The 16,864-nt window shown below is 33.8% G+C and overlaps 2 protein-coding genes across 4 annotated transcripts in view; one reads left to right on the top strand and one right to left on the bottom strand.

Moving 5' to 3' along the window:
* LOC134534918 (myelin expression factor 2-like) overlaps positions 1 to 6,106 on the bottom strand; it is a 39,553-nt gene extending 33,447 nt beyond the window's left edge. The window contains exon 1 of the mRNA XM_063373616.1: positions 5,930 to 6,106. Coding sequence (XP_063229686.1) covers positions 5,930 to 5,958 — 29 coding nt within the window. The 5' untranslated portion in view covers positions 5,959 to 6,106. The remainder of the gene's footprint in view (positions 1 to 5,929) is intronic.
* Positions 6,107 to 7,008: 902 nt separating this feature from the next.
* Positions 7,009 to 16,628, top strand: LOC134534911 (uncharacterized). Of its 3 annotated transcripts, none has more exons than XM_063373600.1 (3): positions 7,009 to 7,623; positions 9,483 to 9,634; positions 15,866 to 16,628. In XM_063373600.1, the coding sequence occupies exons 1-3, from the start codon at positions 7,609 to 7,611 to the stop codon at positions 16,080 to 16,082; spliced, it is 384 nt and encodes a 127-aa protein (XP_063229670.1). In that variant the 5' UTR covers positions 7,009 to 7,608; the 3' UTR covers positions 16,083 to 16,628. The 3 variants fall into 3 exon arrangements, with proteins under 3 accessions (XP_063229670.1, XP_063229669.1, XP_063229668.1); XM_063373599.1 differs by having other exon boundaries at positions 7,063 to 8,210; positions 15,881 to 16,628; XM_063373598.1 differs by having other exon boundaries at positions 7,063 to 8,210.
* Positions 16,629 to 16,864: the final 236 nt, after the last annotated feature.

Raw genomic sequence — 16,864 nt, 5'->3', positions numbered from 1 at the left:
ACTTCTGGGGGTACAGAGTGCAGCACTTGCCTCTGAAACCTTGTAAGCAAGCGATACAAGTGACGGACAAATGTTGGTTCACTTTGGCACATGAAGTAATGCTCATAACGCTAGTTCACTTTGGCTAAAGAAATAAATTTGGTTTTTACTCACCTGTGAACCAAATGACTTAAATACTTTACCTCTTAAAAATAAAGTAAAATAACATAAAAAAGGGATAGTTTTGTTTATTTGTGAAGACAAGTTTACATATTAAATAACCATGCAAACCATACAAACAAATAATTGTATAAGAACGGCACAATCTTCTACACTATCTATAATCATAAATGCTAAGTGCTACGCAATTATTATCAATGAGAAATGAAAAATATATTTTAATGTGTGACCGTCTAAGTTTAAAATGCCTGTCCTATTAACAAAAAACTCATTAAGCAAAAGTGTAGCTTTTAAAGCAGTTCATATTACTGAATAATTGCTATGTATATTTTTCCCCTGTATTTAGTCATAGAATAATTTGTTGCACTGTGATTATATTTGCAAAATGGTGGCAATTTTTAGGATTTGTAATTACAAAAATTATATAATATACATAATTATTTTGTTACATTTTTAAAACATTACAGATTTTGATGCACCTAGAAATTTGACTAACCAGCTGAAAATAACTTGAGTCCTTAATTTATTATGTGTGGCTTTCATACATCCTTCACATTAAGGGGCCTCCCTACATGTACCTACTAGAAATTTTTTTCAGTGAGTTGATAAAATGTTTTTCTTGTTGAGACTGTTAAATGTGAGTTCAATGGTCAGTAGGTGTTCTCGGGGATCTCTCGTCAACCCCTATTATTCTGGTATTGCTCCGTACACTCATTGCCCAAATCTCTAAGTTAAATAATTTACTATAGGCATTTTGTAATATTGTGTTGTTTGAGTGGCTGACGAAATAGAATACGGTTCTAAGCATTGTATATTATTTGTTGCAGATGAAGATGGTGAACCAAAACAAAAAAGAAGAAAAAGACATGGAGGTAATCCAAAGAAGTGGAAGAAAAATATTCGCAAAAATCGCCGCAACAGTGGTAAATCTTACACTTCTGTCAGAGGTAAGAAAGTGCAAGCAAAGTGTTTCAGAAATTACATCTGCATATGCAGAAATAAGTGCAATTCAAAACTTCACGTACAAGACAAGAAGAACTTCTACCTTTCGTATTGGACAAATGGAACATTTGAGTCTCAAACAGCTGTAATTGCTCGTTCAGTTAAATCTCGCCCAAAGGTTAGTAATAAGGGGAAAAAAGATACAACAAAGAAAAGAACATTCTCTCGTGAATATTTTATTCCTTCTAAGAATGGTGATGTAAAAGTTTGCAAGGAAATGTTCCTGCAAACCCTCAGCATAGACAGTGCTCGTGTTCATCGGGCATTGCAGAAAATGGCAAGTGGTAACATTCTTGATAAAAGAGGACGTCACACGCCAAGTAACAAACTTTCTGCAGACCGCATCAAGCATGTTGAAGAACACATTTCCTCTTTTCCAGCATATTCTAGTCACTATTGTCGTCAAGATAATCCAAATAAGAAATTCTTGAACCACAACCTAAATTTAAGTATTATGTATCGACTCTACAAAGAAAAAATGCAACAGACTGACGAGAGCAACCAAAATGTTGGTAGTATTGTCAGCCAATCAATGTATGAAAAGATTTTTTATTCAAAGTTTAATATAGGATTTAAGCCACCCCATAAAGATACTTGTAAGCTGTGCGACACCCTGGCAGTAAAAATCAGAGCAACTGAAGCAGAACCAGACAGCGAACCGAAAGTTGCTTGCCTGTCTTCCCTGAAAACTGACACTGAATTGCACCACAGGAGGGTGGAGCTAGCACGTACAACAATGCTAAATGACAAGAAGGCTGCAATAGAAGGTAAATGTATTGTGTTAACATTTGATTTGCAGAAGACTATCATGTTACCAAAGGTTCCAACAGGGGTAGTATGTTACAAACGTCAATTGGCTTGTTATAATTTAGGAATACACAACTGTGCGACATCTAAAGGGACAATGCATCTGTGGCATGAGGGTGTTGCTGATCGAGGTCCAGATGAAATTGGATCTTGTTTGCTCAAAATCTGAGTACATTTCCTTCGATGGAAAGGCTTGTACTTTGGTCAGATTCGTGCGGAGGACAAAATCGAAACATTAAATTAGTAGTCCTTTTGATGCGCTTAGTGTCTGACCCCTCGTGTTCAATTAAGGAAGTTACACAGAAGTTTGCCATCCCAGGACACAGTTATTTACCCAATGATAGTGATTTTGGTCACATTGAGAAGAAAATGATGAAGCAACAACATATCTTCACTCTTGATGAGGTAAAGAATATCATTGAAACCTGCAGAGTCAAAAAGGAAGCATTTGATGTGATGATAATGAAATCCTCGGATTTTTACAGGTCCGACGAAATAACACACGCGATAACCAATCGCAAACAACATGATGGTAAAAAGGTTTCATGGTTGAACATACACGTTTTGCGTGTTTCAAGAGAAAAACCTTTCGTCATGGAGTATAAATACAGCCACAATGAGGATATCCAGTTTGAAGAAGTCAGTTTTGCTAAACGTTCGAAAGGCATTCACACACCATTACACAAATTGGTACTCAAACAGACTCAGCCAAAGCCTATCAAAGATGTGAAAAAGAAGGACATAGAGTCCATGCTGCCATTTGTTCCCCCAGTCTACCACACATTTTACCATAGCATCTTAGCGGCTACTACACAGACAGCTTCGACACTGTGCGCCACTAGAGAAATATCAAATCAAGAGAATGAACCAAATGAGTCTAACACGATTAACTGTTTACAAAGCTGCGCTGAAGACCCCAGCGTTCCCACAGAGACAGAAGACAGTGAAGAGTACTGGGATAGTGAACAGTTTGAAGAAAATGCAGACGATGATCCCACATGGGAGAGGAAAAACTAATTGTTTTATCCGAGCAATATATGTTTAGAGCATATGTTTAGCTATTTTTTTATAAATTTATGAAGGTCTTTTCATGGTAGTATTATATTTTACTACAGACTTATCTGAATACAGCATTCTCACACAATGAGAAGAGACACTTGAGTGTTTATTTTTGGGAAGTGAGGAATGAAAGTAAAACACGTAAAATTATCATACTTTCCAGAAAGAATAGTCATTGCCTTTTACTTATTGCAGAATATATTTGGTATGTGATTTTAAATCCAACAGCGGTCTGTGTAATTATACTGAACTAATATTAATACAAACTAGTTCAGCTGAACCAAGTTTTTGAACCAACTTCAGTCTAGTTTAGTTTGCTTCGTATGCTATAAGGAACAAAGTTAATTTTTTTGTATTATTGTTGTATTTATATAGTTAAGAATGAGTTCAAACAAAAAACCAATCATGTTCTTTATTATGAACTAGATTAAGCAAGATTATCTAGAAATATAAAGAAAATTACTTTGGTTCATTATGGCTTTATTAAATTATGCACACTAACTCTTGTGCCATTCTGAACTAAGTCGTGTATTAAAATTGTTTTTTATGGCCTACAATGTGTAAATTGTTTCCCCGTTCTTAATAGTAAGCTTACCTTCGACTAGAAAAGCATAAATAACCTAATCAATAAAAAAAAGATTATGTATATTAATTCTAAAATTCAGGGTTTGTGCCTAAACTAAAACATCAATTTCCCAACATTTAAGATTTTATACTTGGTTCACTATGGTATCAGACCCTCCAATTCACAGAAAATATTCGGTTAAAAACTAACCTTTGCCGTCCTGTCCAAACTGTGTCCCGTCCGTAACAATACCAAAAAGATGTATAATTCAAGGATCAAAATTAATAATTATCTCGTACATCAAGAATTGGAAGTTGTATAATACGTACTAAGGGTGACTAACTGCAGTTATATAATAATATATTTGAGACAGTGTGCAACATTATTTTTAAGGTCTAACTGTCCCGTCCGTAACAATGGAATGACCCCTATGTTAAATTATTCATATTACTCTAAAACATAAACATAGGGGTCTACATAGAACAATAAGTTGTACAAATTGGAGTACAACAATTTGTTTATGTTCATGTTTACCAACATACAGAAATAGCTTTAAGGTAAAAAAAAAAAAGTTTAAATGACAACGTACCTTTCAAATTCAGCAGTGGAAAATATAAATATTAAGCACTTTTTTTATAAAACTAGGTACCTAAAATTATGGTATCACATTCACCCTATGCTGTGTATCACATTAACCCCATGTTCTGTATCATATTCACCCCAAAAATTTAGGCAGCAATAGTAACTAAGATATAAATGTCAGACTATCTTTCTAAGCATTAAAACATAGAGGATACTTTCCTGCACCATTTAAAACTATAATTTTGAAGCTATCTTCTATGCACACAAAGATATAACAAAAGTTGCTGGACCTAGACATGAAAATTATTTTGGTCGAATTATTTCTTGCTTGAGACTTTTTCATTTCCTATAAAATGTAGCATTCATCATGGAATGGGGACGTATAAAGAAGAGGCAAGCAAATATGTATTTTCTTCAAATTTTTTGTATAGCAAAAAGTAAAATTTTTTTTAATGTATCACTTTCACCCCAAGTTTTACACTATATCACATTCACCCCACCCAACCCTACCTGTATTTTCACACTGCCACCGCCCTTCATTGTTTACCTGCAATCATGTATCTCTTTGTTTATCCAACTATGGAGAATAAAGAATATGCTAATTCTTTCGTTTCATATATTGAAGTTTATCCCTGGCTCCTGAAGGCTTGATTCTGTGGTATGTGATGCTTGCTGTTTTAATTCAGTACATTGGAAGATCCTGTACATAAAAAAATATTGTCATATGATGAATTATAATCTAAGATGAATAAAAAGAAATGTTTTCAACCTACAATCATAATTTTTAATTATTTTGCAATTTCTTTCATGTGTAGATTCTTCTGACGTACTGAACTAAATCAGCAAGCATCATGTACCACAGGATCAAGCCAACAGTACCATACCAACAGGATCAAGCCTTCAGGATAACGGGATAAACTGGGATACATAAAACACCAACTATATCAAACAAAGAATATACTATGGCTGTAAACAAAGTATTCCATGGAAAGACTGCAAAATTCAATGTGTCAGGCAATTCAATGCAAAGCACGTATTCCTCAAAGAAAATTGACGTTAACAATTCTACTCAAATTTCTGCCTGCCATCCATTAGATTCATCCGATACAACGTAACTCAAAATAGTATGTACTTTAAATGCACTGTACCAAAACAAACATTTTGAAATACAATTACTTATTCTAATATAACAACAAACATTAAATACAAACTTTAAAAATTCCTTACAATCACAATAATCGTTATTTAAATGAATTTCATTATTACACCACCTACATTGACTAAATTTCTCTAAACAAAAATTTAAAAAAAAAAAACACATAAACAATGAATTTCGGCGAATATGTGAATACAAACATATTGTAATGTAAGCTATAAACTGATATTTTTTTACAAACCAGTAGGAATTACAAAACCATTCCTTCAGAGTAAATTACGGGACGTGTGCAGTGTTTGAAAATCATGTTTTCCGATTTTTTCTTTACGTTCTACAAGGCCGCTCTGTCCTATTACCAAACAAGGAACTAAATAAATCCTTTTTCGGCGGTTTTTTTTTTTGAGTGGCACCCCTTCAATACACAATTACCGTGATGAATACATAACAGAAAATTCTCGTTCTTTGAAGCCTATACAATACAAACGCTAATGTTTAAAATGCTTAATATACTAAGTACAATCACTGCATTAATACAAACACAAATAGTGCCAAATTATTTTCTAAACTCTCTATAACCAGATAAATGAATAGTTTCATACTTGTCATCATAATCAGCTTTATCATCCATAACTGTTATGAGTAAAAACTAAACACAATTAGAAAGAAAAAACTATTGTTTTGATCGTATTCCACAACACATTAATCGTAATTCCGATTCAATATGAAGACACCATCAACAAATTCACAACATGGAACCAAATTATGGATGGAACGGATATCCTTGACAAAATCCAAAGAACTAGAGTTTCTATATCAAAGTAGGTAGCTAGATGAAGTTATTTGTGCGCAGAAAGGGAATATTATAATGTTCAAAATTTGAAAGTTAAAAGAATAGTAAATTCAATCTAGACGAGAAAAAGTGACAAAGAGGGTCAATTATATAATCGTTGATTGTACTGCCTATTTTAAAATGAAAATGGAAATGAGCCAACCTGACAAGCTACAAATCAGCCATGTGCAATTTCATTTCTATGTTTAAAATTTAAAACAAAGTTTAACAACTTTACAAGGGTTGTTATAATGAAAGAAATTTATTTTACCAAATATTTTCTCACGCAATGTTACTGGTTTGAGGCAGAGAGAGCTGATTGACATGCAAAGTACCGGTACCTACTTTTTATTGTCAGTCCTTTAGAAAAAGTGTTTCGAAATTACTTTTCTCGTATATCGGTGTCAGTTTATGGGACATTTTTATGTCAGGTTATATAACACAAACTCAAGAGAATAATTGGAGCAATTGTATGCTTTTAGGTTTTAAAGTGAAACTTTGGATTTTTAGAACATACACCTGGCACATATATTAATTTGGACTGCACACAACTAGTGTTTGAAATATCGTGATTTGCAAGCACTGTGATTACCGATAAGCCTAAATTATTTTTTATTGCTTAAAAAAACAGCAGCAGTTTGTTCGTAAGTGTAGATGCCATTAAAGCATGAGATTGAACTCAGCTAATAATCGTATCTCTTTGGTGACAGTTATCCTCCTTGTTTATATGTTTGCTTTTGGTTGTTATAAACAGTTTCATCAACATAATTTAAATTTAAATTATAAAATGTTTTAAAAATTTTTTGTATTTAAATATGTTTTTTGAAAGTTTGGTTATTGTTTTCTTTTTCATGATGATATATTTGCGACGGAAAGTATCCGGTTCTCATGTTGTCGTTCAGTTTACCATACACTTGTGATGCTTGTAACTGTTCGGGTGGCAATAGTGTAAAAACAAACATGGGAAAATAATTTTAATTATTTTTGTACGAAAGCAGTTTGGGGATTTTTGGAAAGAAATTTTTGATTTGATTAGTGGGACGTTGAGTATTTTTCAGTTATTTTTTTATTTGCTATCAACTGTGTTCAACAAGTGTCTTTAGAGTACACGTTGGTTGACTGTTCAAAATAATGTGTTTATTGAGAACTTTTGTAATTTTATTGTTAGTCATGAAAAATAATTTATTTTAACATCAAAATAGATGGAATGTTTTTATGATGACAATTTATTTACTGTTGATGCTAAAACTATTCGTGTAGTAAACCTACATTTAAAATTTAGTGTTTGGTGTGCAAAGAATAAAATGGAAACCGAGTTTCTTCAATATCTGATTGCTGACAGCAGTGAACCAGCAATTATTGCAACTGAAAACATCTCAAACACGAGCTACGCGGAGCCTGAGTGGGTATCTGTGCCAGAAGTATGTCGTAAGGACATGCTTCACTTGTATGTGGATGAGCTTGGTGAGTTGGCTTGTGAGAAAGGAACTGTAGACAGAGCCCAGGTTGGGACCTGTGTTGTGGAGAAAGAACCAAAGGCTGAGTCTGAACAGGTTGAGTGCAAACAGGAAGTTGAGGATGAGGAATGTACGTACCTTGAATTGAAAACGGTACCTAAGGAAGCTTATCGTCAGATACACTATGGGGGAGCGGATGGTTATTCATACGTAAAAAATGGTCAGAGCTACGTGGAGTCATACAGGGATGAGTTTGGATTTTATGTGTCATCATTGCCAGACTCTTGCAAGGACCCAGCAATTCCTTTGTCTGAGGACACTGTATTGAAGTCTGAAGTCGAACAGTATTGCAGTTTTGAAGGTGAAAGTGGCAGTGATTCTCAAAGTAGTAATGTAGGCCTAGATTTGTGTGATTCTTTGGTGGAACCACAAGCTATGATAGAGAATAATGTAGACAATGTTTCATTGATGAAGTTACGTTTGCATCGTATAATTTCAAACTCTGAAAAGAGTATTGAACAGACTACCAGCAAATCAGAGGATAGACTTAACAAATCTAAAGTTACAACCAGGCCAGTGAATGTTAGAGTTGATGTGAGTATACTGAATTGTTTTTTTTTTATTTGTGCAGGTAGTATTACCTATGTAAACTAATATGGAATTAGATTTTATAATATATATTTTAGTAATTTTGAAAAATAAGCTAGTCATTTTTGTGTAGCCTAGGCTTACAAAAATTATTCTTAAATTTGTATTGATAGCCTTCTGTTTGCAGATGTTTTTCCATGGTAATTGTGAAGTTTAGGGGCTTAGTACAATGACAGGTGAACTCCAAACTAAAAAAAAATGTCATTTAAATGATTTTTTTTTTTAGGTTATACAAAATTTGCAACTACGAAAAATTAATAATTTTGTTTGATTTTTTTAATATAAACTTATTAACTTTGCTGATACAAAAAAAAAATTTAGGTAAAAATACCTATATCCATAAGTTAACCCACACCGTGATCATTTTTCAGAATAAAATGACAGCAACCTTCATTGTAACCTGATAAAAACTGCATAGTTAAAAACCTACTGGAAAAAGAGATCAATTATTATTCTTTAGACATTTAAATGTTTGTAGCCTTTAAGGAATTAGGGACAATTTAATTTAGTTCATTTTTTGTGCTATATTTTAGCAATAAAATCTTTTGGGAACTGAATTACAATAACCTGTCGCCTCCATCCGTCCGTCGATCATGTGACCTGCAGCCAGTCAGAGGGCCAAAAATTTTCATCCGTCTGCTCGTCAAAAATTTGGCAAGCTCATTCTTTTGATAAACGAATGGATGAATTAGGCCTATATCAATGGTTTGGTTTAGTCAGACTGTTGTCACAAATAAAGGCACGTGGAAATTGAAATTCAGGTGTTTTGCATAATAATATTGTGGTTGTTAAAACTCATGTCCAAACAATTCAGTCACAACAGAATGTTTCCAAGGATATGCTATTACAATACGTACAGGAATACAACATAAATAGCAAACCACATCAATATAAATCTCTGAGAGAAAAACATGGATTGTTTGCAGCACCTATTTGGGAAAATATTTTGACAGAGAGATGGTCACATTGTTTGGCTAGATGAGTGGCATTGACGGGTGAAAGAGTGACAGACGGGTGGATGTCGTATGAAGGCCATGTGCTATTGTAATACCGGCTTGACTAATCAAAAATTTTAGTTAAGAATAATTATTTCCAGTGTGTACACAATACACCCAAGTGTTTCAGAACTGAAAAATTTTTATTTACAATGTTGGATAATAGAAGCAATACATATTTGTAGAGTGATTCTCTCGAGTTGTTATTGCTTTTGTGATGCAGGTTCCAGTACGAAAGATGTCTTGTCCATTGGTGTCGCAAATAGCAGCGACTATTCTTGACAAGTGGAAAAATATGCGACCTTTGGGTGTGACAGGGCTAGGTGATCTTCCGAAAAACCCGTCAACCAGTAGAAAAGCCAAGTTAATCGGCAGGTAAATGATGGCTAAGCCTACTAAGTAGTAATGGTGCAGTAGACGGTACACCAGTATGTTTGTAACTTTATTTTTTGTGCTCTGCATTTAAAGTAAGGAAGGGTACAAGAAAAATTGATAAGTGTTTTAGGTAAATCAAGTCATACAATTTGGGAGGTTTTTGAAACCTTTTTATAAAGTGAAGGTATATTATTTACTTAAATACTGCTTCTTAACACAAATTTTTAGTGTAATACGCATATGAAAAATTTAAATATATATATTTTTAAATTAGGATGTTTGGTATCGCTTTCACTTAATGCAAGTGTAAGAGAAATTCTACTGAACAGTTTGTATGTAATTTATGCACAAAGAGTAGACTTACATTCTTCTCGAGAAATAAGTACCTAAGTGAAGGACCCGCAACAATCCATAGTACAATGCCCACCCAATCCTCTTGACTTCCCTTCTATCCATGCTTAATTATTTTCTTGTAGGGTTGTGGGTGAGACAGGATGTATTCTGGGTGACGAAAGTCACTAAAAGAGTTAAGAATTTTCAATGTGTTTTTGTTACAACCACTAGAGCTTGGTTGTAACTTCTTGGTGACAGCAAGATAACACATTGTTTAAATGTTGATCAGAGTTCGTACACCACCTTTAATATCCTTAAAAAGTCCTTAATTTGTCTTTAATTGGATAAGGGCCCTTAAAAGTTGCTATATTTCACCAAGAATACTTAAAAACTTCTTAATAAAGACTGACAGCATGCAAGAAGTGGATAAATGCTGGAATTGTAATGTTCTTTTGTTTCTAAAAAATAATGCTTTGCGTATGCACAGTACAATGGGTGAATTTCAAGCCATGTGATTAGATTTCATCATTAAAAATATTTGTGAATTAAATTTTTTGTATTTAATATCTTCTCACCTTCAAACTGAAAACACGTTTTTTGCTGTCTTTCTTTTAACTTTTAATGTAAATGTAACAATGTGTCAGGGCTTCAAATTTCAAATATATACTATGCTTGAGTTAGATATGTATTTCAGAAATAATTATAGACAATAGCCAATAGGGTATCTGTAAGAATTGAACTAACCAAGGAAATTATTTGTAGGTAGATTTTGAAGAAAGAAAACCTGTTGTAGCCGTTACCATGATGCAATTTCCGGAATTTTTTTGTATAGTTTTTAGTTTTATGGTCGATAGATTTCTAAACAATCGTCAACTCAAAAGTGAATATTTACATACATAAATACATACATACATACAAATAAAAATTCATATCATATACTTATCAGATATATATCACATACTTATCAGATATATATCACATTTTTATGGACACAATAACTGCTGTAATTTTTCACAACTCACTTCCATTTTGATACATAAAATATAATAATGGAAAATATTGGTTGAATTCGTTAATGGGCTAAATTTTACCAAAGGGGAATATAAGGGAAGGTTTTTTTAAAAACAGAAAAATCACCATAACTTCCATAATATGACAAATATCACATCCATTTGAACATATTATAACTTGTAGGAGTAATACCAAAATTTTTTGTCTAAATATATTTTTGATATGACCAACAATAACAATAACTGCAAGGGGTGGAAAAAACAAGGGGTGGAGGACAACAAAATTAATTTCTCTTAATAGACCCACCATCAAATCGGTTCAAATCTATACTAGTATTATAAAGCTGAAGAATTTGTTTGTTTGAACGCGCTAATCTCGGGAACCACTGGTCCGATTTGAAAAATTCTTTCAGTGTTGGATAATACATTTATCGAGGAAGGCTATAGGCTATATTATATTATCAATAACATTAGGGATCCTTACTAAAAGTCCAATTTAGAATCAAATGTGTTGGAGGGGGTTAGATACAACATGCAGTACACGTACGAAGTGTGTGTTGACAATGCCGCAGGCGCTAGAAGTTTATTTCCTATTGCCTATTAACATTGTTGCCACGCACTAGATGCCTTATCATTCTTAATTTTCCCATACAAGTAAAAAACACCCATGTGATATTAACAACGAAGCAATCAGTACCCTCATAAGAGTTCAATTAGTATTTAAATACTTTTTATCACTTTAAATCGCAAACCTAAACTATTGTTTTTTTTCCCTCTTTCTGTGTTTAATTTGTTTTTTTATTGCCCTTTTTTTTCAAGTATATATATTTTACAGACTTGAAACTTCACAGTAATGTTCCTTATGTTACGCAGGATGACATTTTCCGAAAATTAGATCCCATGGGTGGTTAAAACCAGGCAACAGTGGATACTTTGTCTGCATGAGAACAGTATTTTGCATTGTTCATGCCTTCTGCATCTCCATGGCAACGGGCATCGCGCAGCAGTGGTGTACCCACAAGGAGGGGCATGTATAATGGGCGGCTTTAGAGTGATCTGCCTTAGACTGCCGTAGCGAAGTATGGGTACATCAGTTGTACATTGCGTGCACGAGTCGGGAAACCATCGGTGCTATTCATTTTCTCTCCGGTACATTATACAGCATTGTAATAAATTTTCACTAATTTTTTTTTGTATTTACCATTACTGTAAATAGGAGATGTGGCTTAATTTTTTTTCATTAGTATAGCCGTGCGAAGCCGGGTCGGACAGCTAGTTGTTTATAAATCTTATAATTTTACTAGCTGCCCGACCCGGCTTCGCACGGCTATACTAATGGAAAAAAATTAAGCCACATCACCCATTTACAGTAATGGTAAATAATAAAATAATCAGTGAAAATTTATTACAATGCTGTATAGTGTACCGGAGAGAAAATGAATAGCACCGATGGTTTCCCGACTCGTGCACGCAACGTACAACTGATGTACCCGTACTTCGCTACGGCAGTCTACAGGCAGATCACGCTTGCGCCGCTCATTATACTTGCCCCTCCTTGTGGGTACGCCACTGCCGCGCGATGCCCGTTGCCATGGAGACGCAGAAGGCATGAACAATGCAAAATCCTGTTGCCTTGTTTTAACCACCCATGGGATCTAATTTTCGGAAAATGTCATCCTGCGTAACATAAGGAACATTACTGTGAAGTTTCAACTCTGTAAAATATAAATACTTGAAAAAAAAGGGTAATTTTTGATATTTAGATACCAGCTAAATTTCAACGGTGATGAGGACTGCACTAACAATGAAATAGTTGTCATAGAGACAAATGAAGCATCAACAAAGCAACAGCCGTTGCCATGGTGATTTCCTACCAAAAAATGGAAATTTTGATATATTACCCCCCCCCCCCCTCCCCCCTCCGAAACTCCCCTTGGGATCGGATTTCCGCAGAATCCGTTCTTAGTGAGCGTCTACATCACAAAATGAATAATTATGCTAAATTTCAAGTCAATTGGGTTTATAGTTTTAGAGATCTCGTGATGAGTGAGTCAGTGAGTGCTATTTCGCTTTTATAAATCGCAATAAATTAAAATTGCGACTATAATTTGAGATTTAAACTATCCTATCTCTCAAGTTGGATCGAACTGCACATGGTGTGCGAATTTTATTATAATCGGTTAAGTGGTTTAGGAGTCCATTGAGGACAAACATTGTGACACGAGATTTATATATATTAAGATGTAAAACTTTTGTCTAAAACAATTTTTGATAAAACAAACCATTGTATAAACCATTGCGTAAAGGGGATAAAAAAAAGGTTTAGGACAAAAAAAATCATATCACATTTAAAACACAGTCCATCGAATCCATTCAAATTGTTTATAAATTGTAGAATTTTTATGTAAAACTTTTGTCTGAAACAATTATCAAAATGAACCATTGCAGCAAGGAGATTCAAAAAACAGGGGTAGAATTGAAAAATAGCCATAATTACCTTACCACATACACTATTAAATTCATTCTTATTTATTTTTAAAATATTATCTACAAATATTTTGTTCAAAATAATTTACACAACTAACCATTATAGCAAGGGGTGGAAAAAAAAACAAGGGTAGATAGACAGAAAAATTCACAACTTTCTTAGTAGACACACTATCAAACCCATTAAAACTGTTTGTAAATTATATAATTTTTATCTAAAACTTCATTTCCTTACCAAGTATATTATGAAATCTGTTTCTTATTTATTGTAAAACCTTAAAAAATTATCTATAACTATCGTTCAAAATAATTTTCAATACTTCCAACAATTATAGCAAGGGGTGGAAAAAAAACATGGGTTGAAGTATGAAAAATTCATTCCCTTAGCGGGTACATTATTATATGGTCAGATTGTTTGTAAATCTTAAAAATATTATCAAAAACTTATGTCAAAAACATTTTTGGGTACAATCAACCATTGATGCAAAGGGTGGAATAAACAGGGGTTAAAGAATAAAAAAATTCATAACTCCCTTATTAGGTAAACTATAGAATCTATAACAATTGATTGTAAATCTTCTAAAAATCATCTTAATATTTGGTCTGAAACAATTTTTGATTAGACAAATGACAGCAAGGGGTTGAAAAAAAAACAGGGAGTTGGAATAAAAATATAAATTAAAGTTCCGTACCATGTGCACTATTGAATCCATTTTAATTTATTTTACTTCCCAAATTTGCCTAAAATTTTTATCAAAAGTAAATTTTATTTACTCAACCATTTCTGCAAGTGGTGGAAATGAATGAAAATAAGAATCATAAAATTTTTATTAGTTATACTATCAAATATGTTATTATTTATTATAAAAATCTTAAACCTTTTTAGGAAACAATTTTTGATGAGACAAAATATTATAGTAAAAACACAGGATTCTTGTAATTTAAAAAAAATTCAAACTTCCTTACGATCAAATTAGTTAAGTTTATTTTAAACCATGTTAATATAATTGTCCTAAGCGTTGGTGCAAAGAGAATTTTTATATGCCCCTGTACCTATTAGTGCAAGGATATAAAGTAGTGTTTTAAGGCAAATAAATTCACTACTACCTTAGTAGGTATAATATGAAAAATCGTTCTAAGCTATTCAATGCTGGATGCATAGAGTTAAAAAGATTCAAAACATTTTTTCTGAATGGAATATAAAAAAATTATGTGGAATATTGGAATGTAAAAAATTTTCCAAAAGTTTATAGAAAATTCCAGAATAAGTAGGTAGTTCAAAATCTACCTATGCCTTTAGGCTGTGCCAAAAGGGATTTTTTTTTCATTTAACCATTTAACAGTGTTATTTTATTAAGGTATGTTGTGATATTACAAACAGTTTTGTACCTCATGATAGTGGTGAAGATCATGAAGTAAATGGTGTCCTTAATAAGTCCTAGATTTTTGATTGCACGAGAGCATACAAATCATGTTGATGTGATGTTTGTACTGTGAAGTTTATACTCCACATTTTAAAGTAGGCTTTTTGAAGTTATACTTCTAATGCGACTTCCAACAAGGTTGCGTTAAACGTTTAACGCTACCATGGAGAATTATTTGCATGCATTAAAAAACTATTTTTTAATGATGCGAAAGAAGTATAACTTCTCACGCGCGTACCTAAGTACACGCACCCATTTTTTTAATAGAAGACAGTATGAAATGAATGGTGGGTATTTGCCACATTTGCTTGATTTGTAAAGTTAAAGAAAAAGTTGCTGATTCAGGAGGTCTACATGTTATGCAAGTCCTAAAAGTCACAAAAATGAAGGAAACCAATACTGGTCATGAAAGTCAGCAGGAAACAGTCCCTGAATAAGCAGCAGTGAGGCCGGAAGTCACAGAACTTCAATTTCCAGCATACTTTTGCTAACTTGCATTTTGGTTTTTTGATGCCTCACTTCAATTGGAAATTATCTTTGAAAATATTTAAGTTTTGTAACTTAAATAATTGGTACATTAAGTCTAATTATAGAATGCTGTTGAACTGCAACCTCGTATGTCAAAAATGTTAAATTTTATAGGGCAGAAAAAAACACTTTTAAATTACTATATATACTAAATATTAAACATTGACTGTTCATAAATGTTTATAATCAAAGTTTACTCTTTAAAATTATGTAACCATAATTTTTTCATTCAATCCATTTTTCTCAAATTGACATACATGTATGTTGTATGTAAATATTGGTGGAATGTTGACATACGAGGTTGCAGTTCATTTTAGTTTTGGTTGTACTATGTATGTGTAGATTTAAAAATAATCCTTTTATGGACTAGGATTTTTGAAAAATTCACGAGATTGGCCGCTAGGTGTTTGTAGACATCCCAGTAGGAGGTGCTGGTGCCGAGGGGACAGGTTGCTTGTTGGCAGGCCCGGCCCGGCCGGCGGGGCCAGGAGGGCGGCGGGGGAGGGGCCGGGGGCGGAGAGGAGCCCGGCCAAGGGGACGAGGGCGGCGCGGGCCCTGGACCGCCGGCGCGAGAGCCAGCTCGCCCTGCAGCAGCTGCAGCAGATGTCCAAGCCCGCGCCGAAGAGACGCGGCCGTCCCGCATCCTCCCCGCGCACTGCCCCCTGACGTGGTGTCCTCCGGCCCGGACTCTCACTCGCCGTAGCGCTGTCGCGTGTCCGACGCACCGAGCTCCCTGGCTCGGCTCACGAACCACACTCGCCTCAGTGCTGTGATTCACTCAGTGTGGTGGAAACATCTTATTCGCCGTTGCTGGTCACATTAAATTCACTGTCACTGTGCAGCACAGCTTTTTTTTATTTTTTAATTTCAGGCTTACCGAATGGGAAGTGCATGATTTGCAGGTTTGTCAAGAGTGCAGACCATGCACGGTAATGCATTTACTTATTTTACTTACCGTTTTCCTTGAAAAAATCAGTATTTTTGGATGGAAAAAGTTTCCTCGTTCTATCAAGCTACAGATTAACAGGTGGTGTTGATGGTATCGTTTGGCATGTTAAGATGACTTACTAATGTTTGAATTATTGGAAAAATGTGTTAAATTTCAGAATATAAGACCATTTCTATATATATGTTTTATAGTGTAAGCAGTGTTATCCAGTATATTTTGCTATAAAATATGTTTTGATGAAATAAAAATATAATATTAGCCAACTGCTTTGGATGTAATTCTTTGTTACTCATCTATTTGATCTGCCCATATTTTTAATAAAGTTAATGTTTTAAGTAAAAAAAAATTGAATTTTGAATTATATAAAAGTTGTTGATTTTTGTTTTTAGTTATAGAAGTATTAATAACAAGTGAAAGAGGCAGCATGGATATAGAGTGAAATGGTTGAACCAACTGTTGAACTTGAAACCTTTAACTCTTCCTAAATTTCATCCCGTCC

This window comes from Bacillus rossius, chromosome 8, assembly GCF_032445375.1.
Source record: "Bacillus rossius redtenbacheri isolate Brsri chromosome 8, Brsri_v3, whole genome shotgun sequence".
Lineage (NCBI taxonomy): Eukaryota > Metazoa > Arthropoda > Insecta > Phasmatodea > Bacillidae > Bacillus > Bacillus rossius.
Note: the sequence above shows the minus strand (reverse complement) of the source record. Positions and strands in the feature narration are given on the sequence as shown.